Raw genomic sequence first — 13,738 nt, 5'->3', positions numbered from 1 at the left:
TGTTGAGTGACAGTATCATCAGCCAATCAGATTTCGATGTGTTATTGACGGACCGCCTCAGGGCCAGCAGAGTTTCTGGTCTTGCTGTCGTCATTGAAATGAGCTCGACTGATTGGCTCATGGGCAGGTGGCGATGACTCTGGTATTATCTGCTACTCTGGAGTGATGATGGCGGCTAATTTAACGGCGAGATCGGATGATTCGATAGAGGACCTGCTTCAGGGACTTTTTCAGTTGTGAGTAGATGAAGAAGAAGAAGAAGAAGACCGACACCAGAAAAGGATGAGCGAACTCAGACAACAGCATTTTACAACAGGATGGATTTAATCTACAAGTGGTGGTGATGCTAGTTATTTGTTGTTTTTTTTTACTTTCTCTGGATTAGATTGTCTTTTGTTACTGATGGCCCTGACTGAAACCCCACCGTATTGCAACTTTCATACCAGTAAGTCCTGGGGGGGGGGGAACGTGTGCAACTCTCATGTTTGCAGGTGGATTAAATATATGAAGGGGAAACAAAGTTATTTAATCTGTGCAGAAATGATGCAAGTCAGCAAATGAAAGTATGAAAGTAGCATTAAAGTGAGGCAGCAAGAAAATAAGTTGGAAAATGACTTCACATTTCTGTCACTTTATGGCTCAAATGCATCTTTAGTGGTGTATGTTGTTTTTTGTTGTTTTTTATTAGTCATTTTTTTTGTGACTGTGCAATAAAGAAAAATCCCTAAAAGTGTTAGGGTGTTAGAATATATTTCCATTGGAAGGACATTTCTGAGTCAAAAATACTCTTGAGTCCACATTTTGGGGACAACAGCTCAGATCCTTGTTTTATATTCTCTGTATCTTCTGTCTATCTTGTGTGATAAATAAAGTAGAATTGGATGTTTTTCATCAACAAATGAGTTTAGTTATTGTTATAAATATGTGCTGAACTGAACCTGTCTTGAAGTTTCATTATTCTTTTCATCGCCAACGGTTTCACACTTGATACTTGTCTTGTTTTCTGCATTATGATTGTTTTTCCCATCACAACCACAAGGGGGTCCCTCCTGCTTGATTGACTTGAGCAAATTAAGTAAAAGAAGAGGTTGCGGATACAGAGTCAGCATATCTGACAGCAGCAGAATTCTGGTGTCCGGTATTCCCTCTACGCTGATGATACACTGATCTACTCTTCTTCTCGTTCAAGGACACGGACCTTTCAACAATATGGAATCTTTTGGTTTCAGTGAATTTAGATTTAAAGTTAATTTTACCACACAACCTCTGTTGGGAGGATCAAACTGCCCCGACAAGATTGAGGCTCATAAACTTAGATTAATCCACATCCCCAGACACCGGAAATAAAAAGAGACGTTTGCTTCTGATGAGTTTGGTAGAATTCTGTCAGGTTTGTTTTCTCGGCATATCTAAATAAAACTCTTGTTCAAATTGAAAGCCCCAACTGTTCATCTTTGGCGCACAAAATCCCTCATCAGCCTCCAACAGGATCCCAACAGATTTAACCCAATTTAAACTGCTTTTAAATGTCGGTAAACACAAAATGATGCCATTTTTTGGTGCAGCAGAACAGATGGTGAGACATTGAATATTCATAAGGATTTATTCATATAATTAAATACATTTTAAATAATAGGTCCAACAATTAAATAAACTGAGATGTCATACAGAGATTCACGGCTTCACCTCAGTTTAATGCTCATTATCTTTTACACTACATTCAGGAAATTTGAGTTTGGTGTGTTACTACTGTCGATTGAAGATTTTATTTGTTGAATTAAGAAACTGATGTTTTTTAAGCTGCACACTTTAAAAAAAAAAAAAAAGCATTTGTGTTGCTTCCACACAGAGCAGAACTGGATATTCAGGACAGGATTTAACAAAATAAAAAGTAATAATAAATACCCAAATATTCATTTAATATCTAAAACAACAATGGATTTTAATCCGATTTAATCATATAAATGATCGCTACATGTCCATAACCAAATTTAAATGGTTTTTAACTTAATCACTCCAATTATTAAGTCCTTATTGACTCTGAGAAACATATTTTTATTAGTTTAAATATTGAATTCAGCAATAATAATAATAATAATAAATCACTGCTGCTCATCCCACAAATGCATATTATCCATAAATGGAGCCAATTTAAAGGGAACAATTCAGGATTTCCAGTTCTAATGTAGTTCATTGCATTCGTTGAAAGACGTGGGAGAGATTTGTAAGCATGCAGTCAGTTAATTTGCACTTGACGTCTCAGAAGCAGTGGGAGGAGAACCGGGTGAGAGGTGGCAGCCTGGCAGGTAAACAGGTTTGATTCAGACGAGTCTCGAGTAGGCGGTGCGGAGGTTGTTTGAGCGAAAACGATTGTTTCAATACCGCGATAAAAAAGGCTGGAAGGGAAAAAGGGCATGGAGGTCAGGTTTGATCTTGTCTGGTGCCGGCCCACGCCACGGTTCGGAGGAAATCTGATGGAGAACCAAAACTGACCACGGGCCTCATCGATTTCCTGGTTTTTATTGCAGGTGTAAAGCACAAAGTAACATTGCATGACAGTTGGAATTAAAAAAAAAAAAAAAAAAAAAGGTGATGATGCACACAGACGAGAAGAGAATAGCTTCAGCTCATAAATAATAAATGGGAAGGAAGTGATTTGTCGACACGCTACATGACGCTAAATTAAATCACATTTAAAGTCGGTCAAACTGAAACGTCCTCCCGGATTCAAAGTGACCTTCTACAGCAAAATGTGGAAGAAATGACAGAAATAAACTACTTTTTCAGTGTTTTTTTTGTTTTGTTTTTTTAAGCAGTAAAAGAAAGTGTAAGGCACAGAGAAGCCGCTGTGACAGTGGAGCTTTGGTCTGGACCGGCCGGTGGTTCAGTCTCTCAGCCACAGACACTGAGCGACAGACAGGCACGGTGGGTGGAGGGCGGGGGGGCAGGGGGGGGGGGGGGGGCAGGCTGCTAAGGTGTGCGTGGTTCCTTGATGCAAAAGCGAGAGCGGTGCTCCGTGGAGGCCCTATAGCCGCCCTCGCTCCCGGTGCCGCTGGATGGCTCGCCAGATCCGGCAGAGGACGCCGCCCCTGAGGAACACAGTCAGTTCAGAAACTCTTCGCCTTCACATGGCGACGTTTTGAAAACACTGTTAACGATGTAGTGAGCATGCCAGGCCACCGGCTGGTGCTGTTGCTGGTTTTTATAATGAAACCGCACACACATGGAGAAGAGAACATTTTATACATTAACAATGATAGAACACGGACATTCTACTGGACAGACGACCAAGTTGGATTGTGACTACGGTGACTGTCAAAATAAAAGTACCACGTCCAGGAGAATATGGACTGGGACTTTAGATGCATCTGAATGGTCCCTCTGATCTCCGTTCATATCTCCTTTTCCTTAAACCCCTGAAGTGTTTAAGTGATAAGGAATGTTTGAATTGTCAATAAGCTGAGGAAAGGAGGCTCAATGCTTCCTTTAGAGCCTCCTTTAGCCTAGGAAACACTGATGCTTCCTTTAGAGCCTCCTTTAGCCTAGGAAACACTGACGCTTCCTTTAGAGCCTCCTTTAGCCTAGGAAACACTGACGCTTCCTTTAGAGCCTCCTTTAGCCTAGGAAACACAGATGCTTCCTTTAGAGCCTCCTTTAGCCTAGGAAACACCGATGCTTCCTTTAGAGCCTCCTTTAGCCTAGGAAACACCGATGCTTCCTTTAGAGCCTCCTTTAGCCTAGGAAACACCGATGCTTCCTTTAGAGCCTCCTTTAGCCTAGGAAACACCGATGCTTCCTTTAGAGCCTCCTTTAGCCTAGGAAACACTGATGCTTCCTTTAGAGCCTCCTATAGCCTAGGAAACACTGATGCTTCCTTTAGAGCCTCCTTTAGCCTAGGAAACACTGATGCTTCCTTTAGAGCCTCCTTTAGCCTAGGAAACACTGATGCTTCCTTTAGAGCCTCCTTTAGCCTAGGAAACACTGATGCTTCCTTTAGAGCCTCCTTTAGCCTAGGAAACACTGATGCTTCCTTTAGAGCCTCCTTTAGCCTAGGAAACACTGATGCTTCCTTTAGAGCCTCCTTTAGCCTAGGAAACACTGATGCTTCCTTTAGAGCCTCCTTTAGCCGAGGAAACACTGATGCTTCCTTTAGAGCCTCCTATAGCCTAGGAAACACTGACGCTTCCTTTAGAGCCTCCTTTAGCCTAGGAAACTCTGATGCTTCCTTTAGAGCCTCCTTTAGCCTAGGAAACTCTGATGCTTCCTTTAGAGCCTCCTTTAGCCTAGGAAACACTGATGCTTCCTTTAGAGCCTCCTTTAGCCTAGGAAACACTGATGCTTCCTTTAGAGCCTCCTTTAGCCTAGGAAACTCTGGTGCTTCCTTTAGAGCCTCCTTTAGCCTAGGAAACACTGACGCTTCCTTGAGAGCCTCCTTTAGCCTAGGAAACTCTGATGCTTCCTTTAGAGCCTCCTTTAGCCTAGGAAACTCTGATGCTTCCTTTAGAGCCTCCTTTAGCCTAGGAAACACTGACGCTTCCTTTAGAGCCTCCTTTAGCCTAGGAAACACTGATGCTTCCTTTAGAGCCTCCTTTAGCCTAGGAAACACTGACGCTTCCTTTAGAGCCTCCTTTAGCCTAGGAAACACTGATGCTTCCTTTAGAGCCTCCTTTAGCCTAGGAAACACTGACGCTTCCTTTAGAGCCTCCTTTAGCCTAGGAAACACTGACGCTTCCTTTAGAGCCTCCTTTAGCCTAGGAAACTCTGATGCTTCCTTTAGAGCCTCCTTTAGCCTAGGAAACACTGACGCTTCCTTTAGAGCCTCCTTTAGCCTAGGAAACTCTGATGCTTCCTTTAGAGCCTCCTTTAGCCTAGGAAACACTGACGCTTCCTTTAGAGCCTCCTTTAGCCTAGGAAACTCTGATGCTTCCTTTAGAGCCTCCTTTAGCCTAGGAAACACTGATGCTTCCTTTAGAGCCTCCTTTAGCCTAGGAAACACTGACGCTTCCTTTAGAGCCTCCTTTAGCCTAGGAAACACTGATGCTTCCTTTAGAGCCTCCTTTAGCCTAGGAAACTCTGATGCTTCCTTTAGAGCCTCCTTTAGCCTAGGAAACACTGATGCTTCCTTTAGAGCCTCCTTTAGCCTAGGAAACACTGACGCTTCCTTTAGAGCCTCCTTTAGCCTAGGAAACACTGACGCTTCCTTTAGAGCCTCCTTTAGCCTAGGAAACACTGACGCTTCCTTTAGAGCCTCCTTTAGCCTAGGAAACACTGATGCTTCCTTTAGAGCCTCCTTTAGCCTAGGAAACTCTGATGCTTCCTTTAGAGCCTCCTTTAGCCTAGGAAACACTGACGCTTCCTTTAGAGCCTCCTTTAGCCTAGGAAACACTGATGCTTCCTTTAGAGCCTCCTTTAGCCTAGGAAACACTGACGCTTCCTTTAGAGCCTCCTTTAGCCTAGGAAACACTGATGCTTCCTTTAGAGCCTCCTTTAGCCTAGGAAACACCGATGCTTCCTTTAGAGCCTCCTTTAGCCTAGGAAACACTGATGCTTCCTTTAGAGCCTCCTTTAGCCTTAAGTTTGTCAAAAAAGGAGCTTATAATGAATTTATAATTATATCTTGAAACTTTATCAAGTCTATTTAGAAGCTCTTGAGTTTGTAAAAATGATAAGAACATTTTACATTTCAATGTATTTTGCACCAGAAGGTTTCATTAAAATCAGCTCAATGTTGATTGTTGTCATTTTTGTTGGTAATTGTTTGATTGTTGTGAAAATATATACATTTCCATGTCATATATTCTGCGCCACAACAAAGAAAAGCAATAAAGTGATTATGGCACCATTTTACCAGTCTGGCCCCGGAACTAAAACGTGTTTGACACTCTGGATTAATGATTTAAAACGCCAGAATTAATCCTGCAAACAAAAGACCAAATGCAGGTTTTCCCAGTACTTTGATTCAGGCTCTCCGAATGTGAACTAAAAAGCGTGATACCGAAGACGTAGGCTGCGGAGGTCGTCTTTGTTAACGTCATCCAGGATGTCAGCCAGCGTGTATTCCTCCATCACGAACTGAAACAACACAACATCAAGACTCAAAGTTTACAGGGTTGTTTTTGTGTCCACGAGGAGAATCAGACAAATTCAAGGGTTTACTGAGACCGAACCTTGTCGATGGTGTCGGGGTCCGCCCCCTGGTCTTTCAGCCAATCGGTGAGCTGCTTGTCCGGCTCGTGGTCCGCGGGGATGTGGAAGATGGAGGGAGGAGAGACGTCTGAAGTGAAAATACACAATTGCACAAAAGTAAAGTTTGAGTCGGAGTTTAAATCTCACCACAGACCGGGGGGGTGGGGGTGTTGGGGGTGTTGGGGGAGGGGGGGTACCTGGCGGTCTGTGTCGGACCCGGACCAGCTCCAGGTCGTGTGTCCTCTGCTGCAGCGTGGTCTTCAGGACCTGCTGGTACTCCTTCTCCTTCTGCAGCAGCTCCTCCAGCAGCCTGCAGCCACAACGGCATCGCCTGTTACCGTGGAAACGCCGCTGCGGCCAGGGCCAGAACAAACAACCTCTGGGCTTTATAAAGGAGCAACGTGAGTTATTTTGAACCTCACTGCGGTGCTGTCATCTCTTCATCTCTTCAGAACAAAACTACTTGACTTACATTCAGGGTTTTTTCTCCTCATCTCCCTTCAACCTCCAGCAGCCGCTTCGATTTCAAACCAGAGAAACAAATATTTAATAAACACTAAGGTATGAAAACATTTATCTGCTGGTCAGCGAAGGGCAGAACCGGGTTTGACTGGCGCATTACCTTTTATGTCTTTTACAGCATTTCAATAAATAAATAAATAAAGGAGGAGGCAAATCCTTTTATAATGTATTATGACAAAAAAAAACAATAAAATGAAACAAAACAAAATAAAATAAAATAAATTAGAAAAATAAAAATAAATAAAAATAAATAAATAAATAAATAAAACAAAATAAAACAAAATAAAATAAAATAAAATAAAATAAAATAAAATAAAATAAAATAAAATAAACTACAGCTTCCACTGTCATGGGAAGAATTTTAATTAAAAAAATTCACACATACATTTTTTTTAACCAAATATTAATCTTGATTCAGTGTGTGTGTGTGTGTGTGTGTGTGTGTGTGTGTGTGTGCATGTGTTTTGAGGGATCGTAATCATTCACGTGTTTGCTTTAGGGTTAGGGAAGTCTATTAACATATTTGTTAGTGAATATTTTAATGGCGGGTCTCAGCAGCACAAAGCCTCCGTTTAGACCTGAACTCAGAACTTCCTCCACACTCACAGTGACGGCTACATGATCATTATCGCTGAATAGAAGCTTTCATTTACTGACGGCACATAATTGTAGGTGTGACCTCGCAGGCAAGACGGGATGTTTCCAGAGGGCAAAGCGTGAGAAACACTACGGCTTGAAAATATCTACATTGCTTTGATTTGATCTTTTAGAAAACGTCAATAGAGCGTGGATGCGGAAGGTTTCCGGTTCTGTCAGTTTCCTCACACTGTGGGATTTCATCACTCGCCACGCGTGACACTTCTGCCTGGACGTGTTCCAGACTGCAATCTGATAATCCGCTTCTTATTGCGTAATCCAAACCTGTTGGTCTCCTGCTTGAGGCGTCCCAGCTGAGCTCCCAGCTGATGCTGCGTGCGCTGCTGCTCCTGCGAGTGGGCGGAGCCGAGCGTGCCGCCGGGGGAGTGGGCGGGCTCGGAGGCGGTCCCGGGGTCGTCGGCGTGCGGGGCCAGCACGGGGCCGAACTCCACCTCCTCCTCGTCCACCTCGTCCTCCTTCTCCGCCCCCTCGCACTCCGACGCCGGGCCGAAGTGGGTCTTCAGCTCTGCGGGGGGTCAAAGGTCAAAACTGGGACTGTCTGATGATAGTCGATAATCGTTTTATCAGAAAAGTGATGTTTTCTATAACTGTTGCTAACTATTCACTGAGAGTTTGAAAGAAAGAAAAAAAATGGAAGCTGGTAATCTGGCCATCAACGGTTAAATGGTCTTAAAGGTCCGGCTGTGGATTAGGACTCTCACCTGAGATGAAGACTTTGACCCTGGATTAGGACTCTCACCAGAGATTAAGACTTTGATTTGGGATTAGGACTCTCACCTGAGATTAAGACTTTGAACCTGGATTAGGACTCTCACCAGAGATTAAGACTTTGATTTGGGATTAGGACTCTCACCTGAGATTAAGACTTTGACCCTGGATTAGGACTCTCACCTGAGATTAAGACTTTGACCCTGGATTAGGACTCTCACCTGAGATTAAGACTTTGACCCTGGATTAGGACTCTCACCTGAGATTAAGACTTTGACCCTGGATTAGGACTCTCACCTGAGATTAAGACTTTGACCCTGGATTAGGACTCTCACCTGAGATTACGACTTTGACCCTGGATTAGGACTCTCACCTGAGATTAAGACTTTGACCTGGGATTACGACTCTCACCTGAGATTAAGACTTTGATTTGGGATTAGGACTCTCACCTGAGATTAAGACTTTGACCTTGGATTAGGACTCTCACCTGAGATTAAGACTTTGACCCTGGATTAGGACTCTCAACTGAGATTAAGACTTTGACCCTGGATTAGGACTCTCACCTGAGATTAAGACTTTGACCCTGGATTAGGACTCTCACCTGAGATTAAGACTTTGACCCTGGATTAGGACTCTCACCTGAGATTAAGACTTTGACCCTGGATTAGGACTCTCACCTGAGATTACGACTTTGACCCTGGATTAGGACTCTCACCTGAGATTAAGACTTTGACCTGGGATTACGACTCTCACCTGAGATTAAGACTTTGATTTGGGATTAGGACTCTCACCTGAGATTAAGACTTTGACCCTGGATTAGGACTCTCACCTGAGATTAAGACTTTGACCCTGGATTAGGACTCTCACCTGAGATTAAGACTTTGACCTGGGATTACGACTCTCACCTGAGATTAAGACTTTGATTTGGGATTAGGACTCTCACCTGAGATTAAGACTTTGACCTTGGATTAGGACTCTCACCTGAGATTAAGACTTTGACCCTGGATTAGGACTCTCAGCTGAGATTAAGACTTTGACCTGGGATTAGGACTCTCAGCTGAGATTAAGACTTTGTCCCTGGATTAGGACTCTCACCAGAGATTAAGACTTTGATTTGGGATTAGGACTCTCACCTGAGATGAAGACTTTGACCCTGGATTAGGACTCTCACCTGGGATTAGGATGGTGATGGCGGCCTGCACCGCCCTGCGGATGATGTTGTCCATGGCGAACATCCAGTGAGGCTTAATGTGATGATTCCTCAGGACCTTGTTCACCTGAGATTATAAGAACACAACATTTGAATTTAAAGAATAATCCCCCCCCCCCAAAAAAAAAGAAAATGAAAAAATTGAATATGAAGAAAAAAAGAAATGGAATAAATAGAAAATAAATCAGGAAAGAAAAAGGAAAGAATGATAAAAAGAGGGAAAAAGGAAAGAAAAGTGTCAAACAAAAGCAAAAAATAGATCATTTAAAAGTTTTTCTTTCCTTTTAACTGAATTTAATAAAGTTGATGCTGCTGAAAATGACCTTTAATTCCTTTAAATCTTTTTTTTTTGACTGAGAAAACTTAAGAAAATGTCATTTTCTTGTGATTTAAAATGGTTAAAGTCACATTGTTGACACACGTTTTTACATTTGTGTTTAATGAAAGCAACACGTGTTGAACTCAGGACGGGGGTTGTTTTCCCAGTGGCGGTCAAACTGATGAAATAGTTCATAAAGTGGTTCAAATGTGTCAGATCGAGTTAAGAAAAATAAACAACTAATTCTAATTTTAAACTCTTTTAAATTCCTCTGCTCAAAATGAGTTTCCTATTAATTTAGACACGTGTGTCTGTTTAATGACTTCATGTCCTTCATTATCTGGCGGTTCTTCAGTATCGGTGTGTTTCTGATGGCCGTGTTTAATCTTTAATGTCAAGGTAATGTTTCCCAGCTTTTTCTGATCCTTTTTTCGTTTTGTTTTGTTTTGAAACACCAGAACCGCTGGTCTCTGGACGTGGAACCACTTTGAGCTCACCGAGTCCTGGAAGCCGAACAGGACCAGCTGGATCTGGTTGATGGACGTGGAGTCGAAGTCCAGGTCCAGCTTGAGGTTGGAGATGGTGGCGGCCATCACTCGCCTCTCCGGGGAATGGATGAAGTCTCGCAGGATGCAGATGATCTGCTTGATGTGATCCACCGACAGCTGCACCTCCTCGATGCCCTGAAATTCACCCTTCCAGTTAAGACTTTTAAAGGCTCCTGACGCCCCCTGGTGGCGGCACGAGAAACAACTGTTACTATTACATGTGCAGCCTCTCTTCACTGTGTGGCCTTTTGCTGTTTTCAATCCAGAATATCATGAAATCTCACACTATCTACATAAATGCTGTGTTAGAGCTCAATGCTTCTTTTATGGCGGAAAACTGCAGAATGAAAGTTTAAAATTGTCCAAACTGAAGCGTCACCAGACCAAAGTTTAATGGTAAAAAAAAAGTGGGTCCCTCAAGATAAAGCACTGCTAAATAGTTGATCTCAATGTGAGCTGAATAAGGACAGTTTTCATACAAATGCTGATTGTTACAGTAGAAATGTTTACTTTGATAGAATGAAAGAGTGGATCAGGAGAGGAGTCTGAAGGTGTATATTCCATTAATGCAGTGCTTTTCAAATGGTGGGGCGCGCCCCCCTGGGGGGGCGTGGTGGGGTGTCAGGGGGGGGGCGTGAGGCAGGTGCAACTTTCAGTATTAGTGTCTTTATTCATGCTTGAACGATAAAAAAAAAGGGCCTCCAGCTCATTTTATTAATTTATTTTGATAATCAGACGATTGTATGCAGAATGCTGGTGGCCAGCAAATCATACAGTGGTTTATACAGATAAATAAATAAATATTATCAGGTTCTCAATGGTAGTACAATTCGGGGGGGGGGCTGAAAACAATTGTGTCCTCTAGGGGGGGGGCCTGACAGAACATAATTGAGAACCACTGCATTAATGCCACAACCAAAGAGCCTTTTAATTACAAATCCTGCATTGAGTGGCAGAGAGAACATCATTTTATCAAGATCATTTAATATGCATGTCAGAGACATGAACACCTGGAAGACTCAAACTATTTTTGTGTTTTAAACCGAGTAAAAAAAATAACTAAAATAAACTGAACTTTAAGATGGAAGGAGTCTGACGCCTCGTTTTGTTTTCCCTCTTTCTCCTCCTCCTCCTTTCCTTCCTCATGTTGTCGCGATTTTGTCGGCTCGTATTGAACAACCACTTGAAAATGGCGGCGTTCCGACCCAATGCCCGACGGTACTTGCGTCCGCGTGTATTCGTGAGACGTCGTCAGTGTGAAATCAAGCACTGACCCAGTTCTTAGGCCGGTTCTCACCGAGTGCACATGGAATACCCGGGTGTCTTCTGGCTCCGCCCAGGCTTGGGAGGACAAATTTCCCATAATGCATTTGGGAAAGAGATGCCGGAGGTTGTCCGTACTTCCGAGGATGCCATGCAAGTCGTTACTCGTGACGTATGCGAGGACACGCTGGCGTCCTAAGAACTGGGAAGCAGGCCGATGAATCTACATGTTGACCCGCGTTGCCAGATGTGGCGACATCCCCCAGTCGGGGAGCCACACGGGGTAGGGGTTTGTGTCACTGGTGTGTTTATGGCGTGTTCTTTATTACACATGAAACTATTGGAGGGTTTTAACACGATTCCTACACAGGCTGAGATTCGGGCTGGTTTTTGTGGAGGTGTTTCACTGAGTCAAATCTGGCAACCCTGGTGCTGACTAGCGCGACTTCACGTCGTCTCCTGCGCTCCGGGGGCCCCAAAACATCTGGTCCGATGGTTGAGGTTTAAAATGTAATGTGACGAACGATCACGTGAAAAAAAATCTGATCTCGTGCAAAAAAATGTTTTTTAAATGGAATGAAGCTTCAAGACCTGCAGAGTCTGATGTACATCACTGTGACGGAGGAGTGGTTGGGAGGGGGGGGGGGTTATGTGACACACACACACACACACACACACACACACACACACACACACACACACACACACACACACACACACACACACACACACACACACACACACACACACACACACACACACACACCTGGATGTGGTTCTCCTTCAGGTTGGAGATGACCTTCTCCTGGTCGTCGTTCAGAACCTTGAACAGAATCGCTCGTCTCTCGCTGTCCTTCTTCAGCAGGAACAGGCCGCCGTCCCTGTCCTCAGGCGAGGGGGGCGCCGTGCGGTCCTCTGACACTGAACCCTCGTCTGGGACACTACACACACACACACACACACACACACACACTGTGACGTGCCGCTGGCTTTATTTACAGATTCAAGCCTCTCCTGGTTACTTTGTGTGCCCAGCAAAGTGCAGAGGCAGCATGAGTCAGCGCGGCGTGACGTGACACGCACATACGTACACGTGTGTCAGCGGCAGGGTGCGTGTGTGCACGGGTGTGTGTTTGTGTGTGTGTGTGTGTAAGAGCCAGCTGAATCTCATAAAGTTATCAGGTCTCATTATGTTGAAGCTGTAAAAGGCAGTGAGGCAGAGTGGATGCAATAAGGCCACCTGTCACCCCGACACACACACACACACACACACACACACACACACACACACACACACACACACACACACACACACACACACACACACACACGTACGTGCACGTCTCCACCAACCATGTTCCATGAGAGCGGAGCTGGTCCCTCAGCTCTGACCCACCTCAGGAAGTTGGCGTTGGGCGGCTTGAGCAGGTTCTCCGACCCGGAGCTCTTCTTCTTCTGGAAGAACACGTCGTGTTTGGAGTCGCAGTCCGGGCTGACGGAGCCGTGCTCGCTGCTGCTGCTGCCCGCCGCCTCGCACTGCAGCTGCACCGGCAGGGACACGCTGTGGATGTAGTCTGGGAACCAGAAGGAAGGGGAAAATGCCGAGGGATTCAACACGGTCGCCTGTTTACACACAAACGTTCAGATTAAAGTCCTGGTGAAATGAAAATTCCACCTCCAAAACACTCTGGCTGTCGCTTCCAGGGACATTTTTTATGCTAACTGGTCTCAAGGGTAAAATGTTAAAACACGACAATCTGCGAGAAAATAGCCGCTAAACAGGTATTTCCTCTGCTGGCGGAGCTTCTGACAATAACAGAGTGACATCACTGGTTGTGCACACGCCCAAGTTGTGTTTACATTATGGAGGATCAGAGTTTTGACCACGAAGAGGCTGAATTTAACCATATTTCATCATCATCGTCATTTCAAACCCAGTGATTGATGAAGAAGACACCCTCAGTGATCTGGAGCAGCCAAGCGGTCCACAGATACCAACGTTAACCCTCAATCCTCCGTGTCCCACCAGAGCTGGACAACAACATGGTACGGCTGAAACCTGAAGGCTTGAAGGCGATCTTGCTCTTCTTGCCCTTGGCGTTGTGCCTGACGAAGGTGTCCTTGAGCAGGTCGGAGGCGATGGCCCTCTTGTGCGGGTCGGGCTCGAAGCAGCGCAGGATGAAGGACTTGGCCTCCTGGGATAGCGACTCGGGGATCTCCGGGTGGATCTTGAACATGCCCACCTGCGAAACACCAACCCGCGCTGCCATCAGCTCCAGGAACCGGGGAGACGTTGGAAAAAAAAAACACAAAAAAAACCCAACA

General features: G+C 44.5%; 1 protein-coding gene across 1 annotated transcript in view; it reads right to left on the bottom strand.

Moving 5' to 3' along the window:
- Positions 1 to 2,536: 2,536 nt before the first annotated feature.
- map3k15 (mitogen-activated protein kinase kinase kinase 15) overlaps positions 2,537 to 13,738 on the bottom strand; it is a 36,614-nt gene continuing 25,412 nt past the window's right edge. Inside the window, 10 exon segments of the mRNA XM_080514891.1 lie at positions 2,537 to 3,089; positions 5,996 to 6,072; positions 6,168 to 6,274; positions 6,384 to 6,496; positions 7,630 to 7,870; positions 9,245 to 9,350; positions 10,100 to 10,285; positions 12,180 to 12,354; positions 12,810 to 12,987; positions 13,473 to 13,656. Of these exon segments, the coding sequence (XP_080371017.1) occupies positions 3,026 to 3,089; positions 5,996 to 6,072; positions 6,168 to 6,274; positions 6,384 to 6,496; positions 7,630 to 7,870; positions 9,245 to 9,350; positions 10,100 to 10,285; positions 12,180 to 12,354; positions 12,810 to 12,987; positions 13,473 to 13,656 (1,431 nt within the window). The 3' untranslated portion in view covers positions 2,537 to 3,025.

Source organism: Blennius ocellaris, assembly GCF_963422515.1.
Source record: "Blennius ocellaris genome assembly, chromosome: 19".
In the NCBI taxonomy this organism is placed as follows: Eukaryota; Metazoa; Chordata; class Actinopteri; order Blenniiformes; family Blenniidae; genus Blennius; species Blennius ocellaris.
This window is presented reverse-complemented; position numbering and strand designations above follow the sequence as displayed.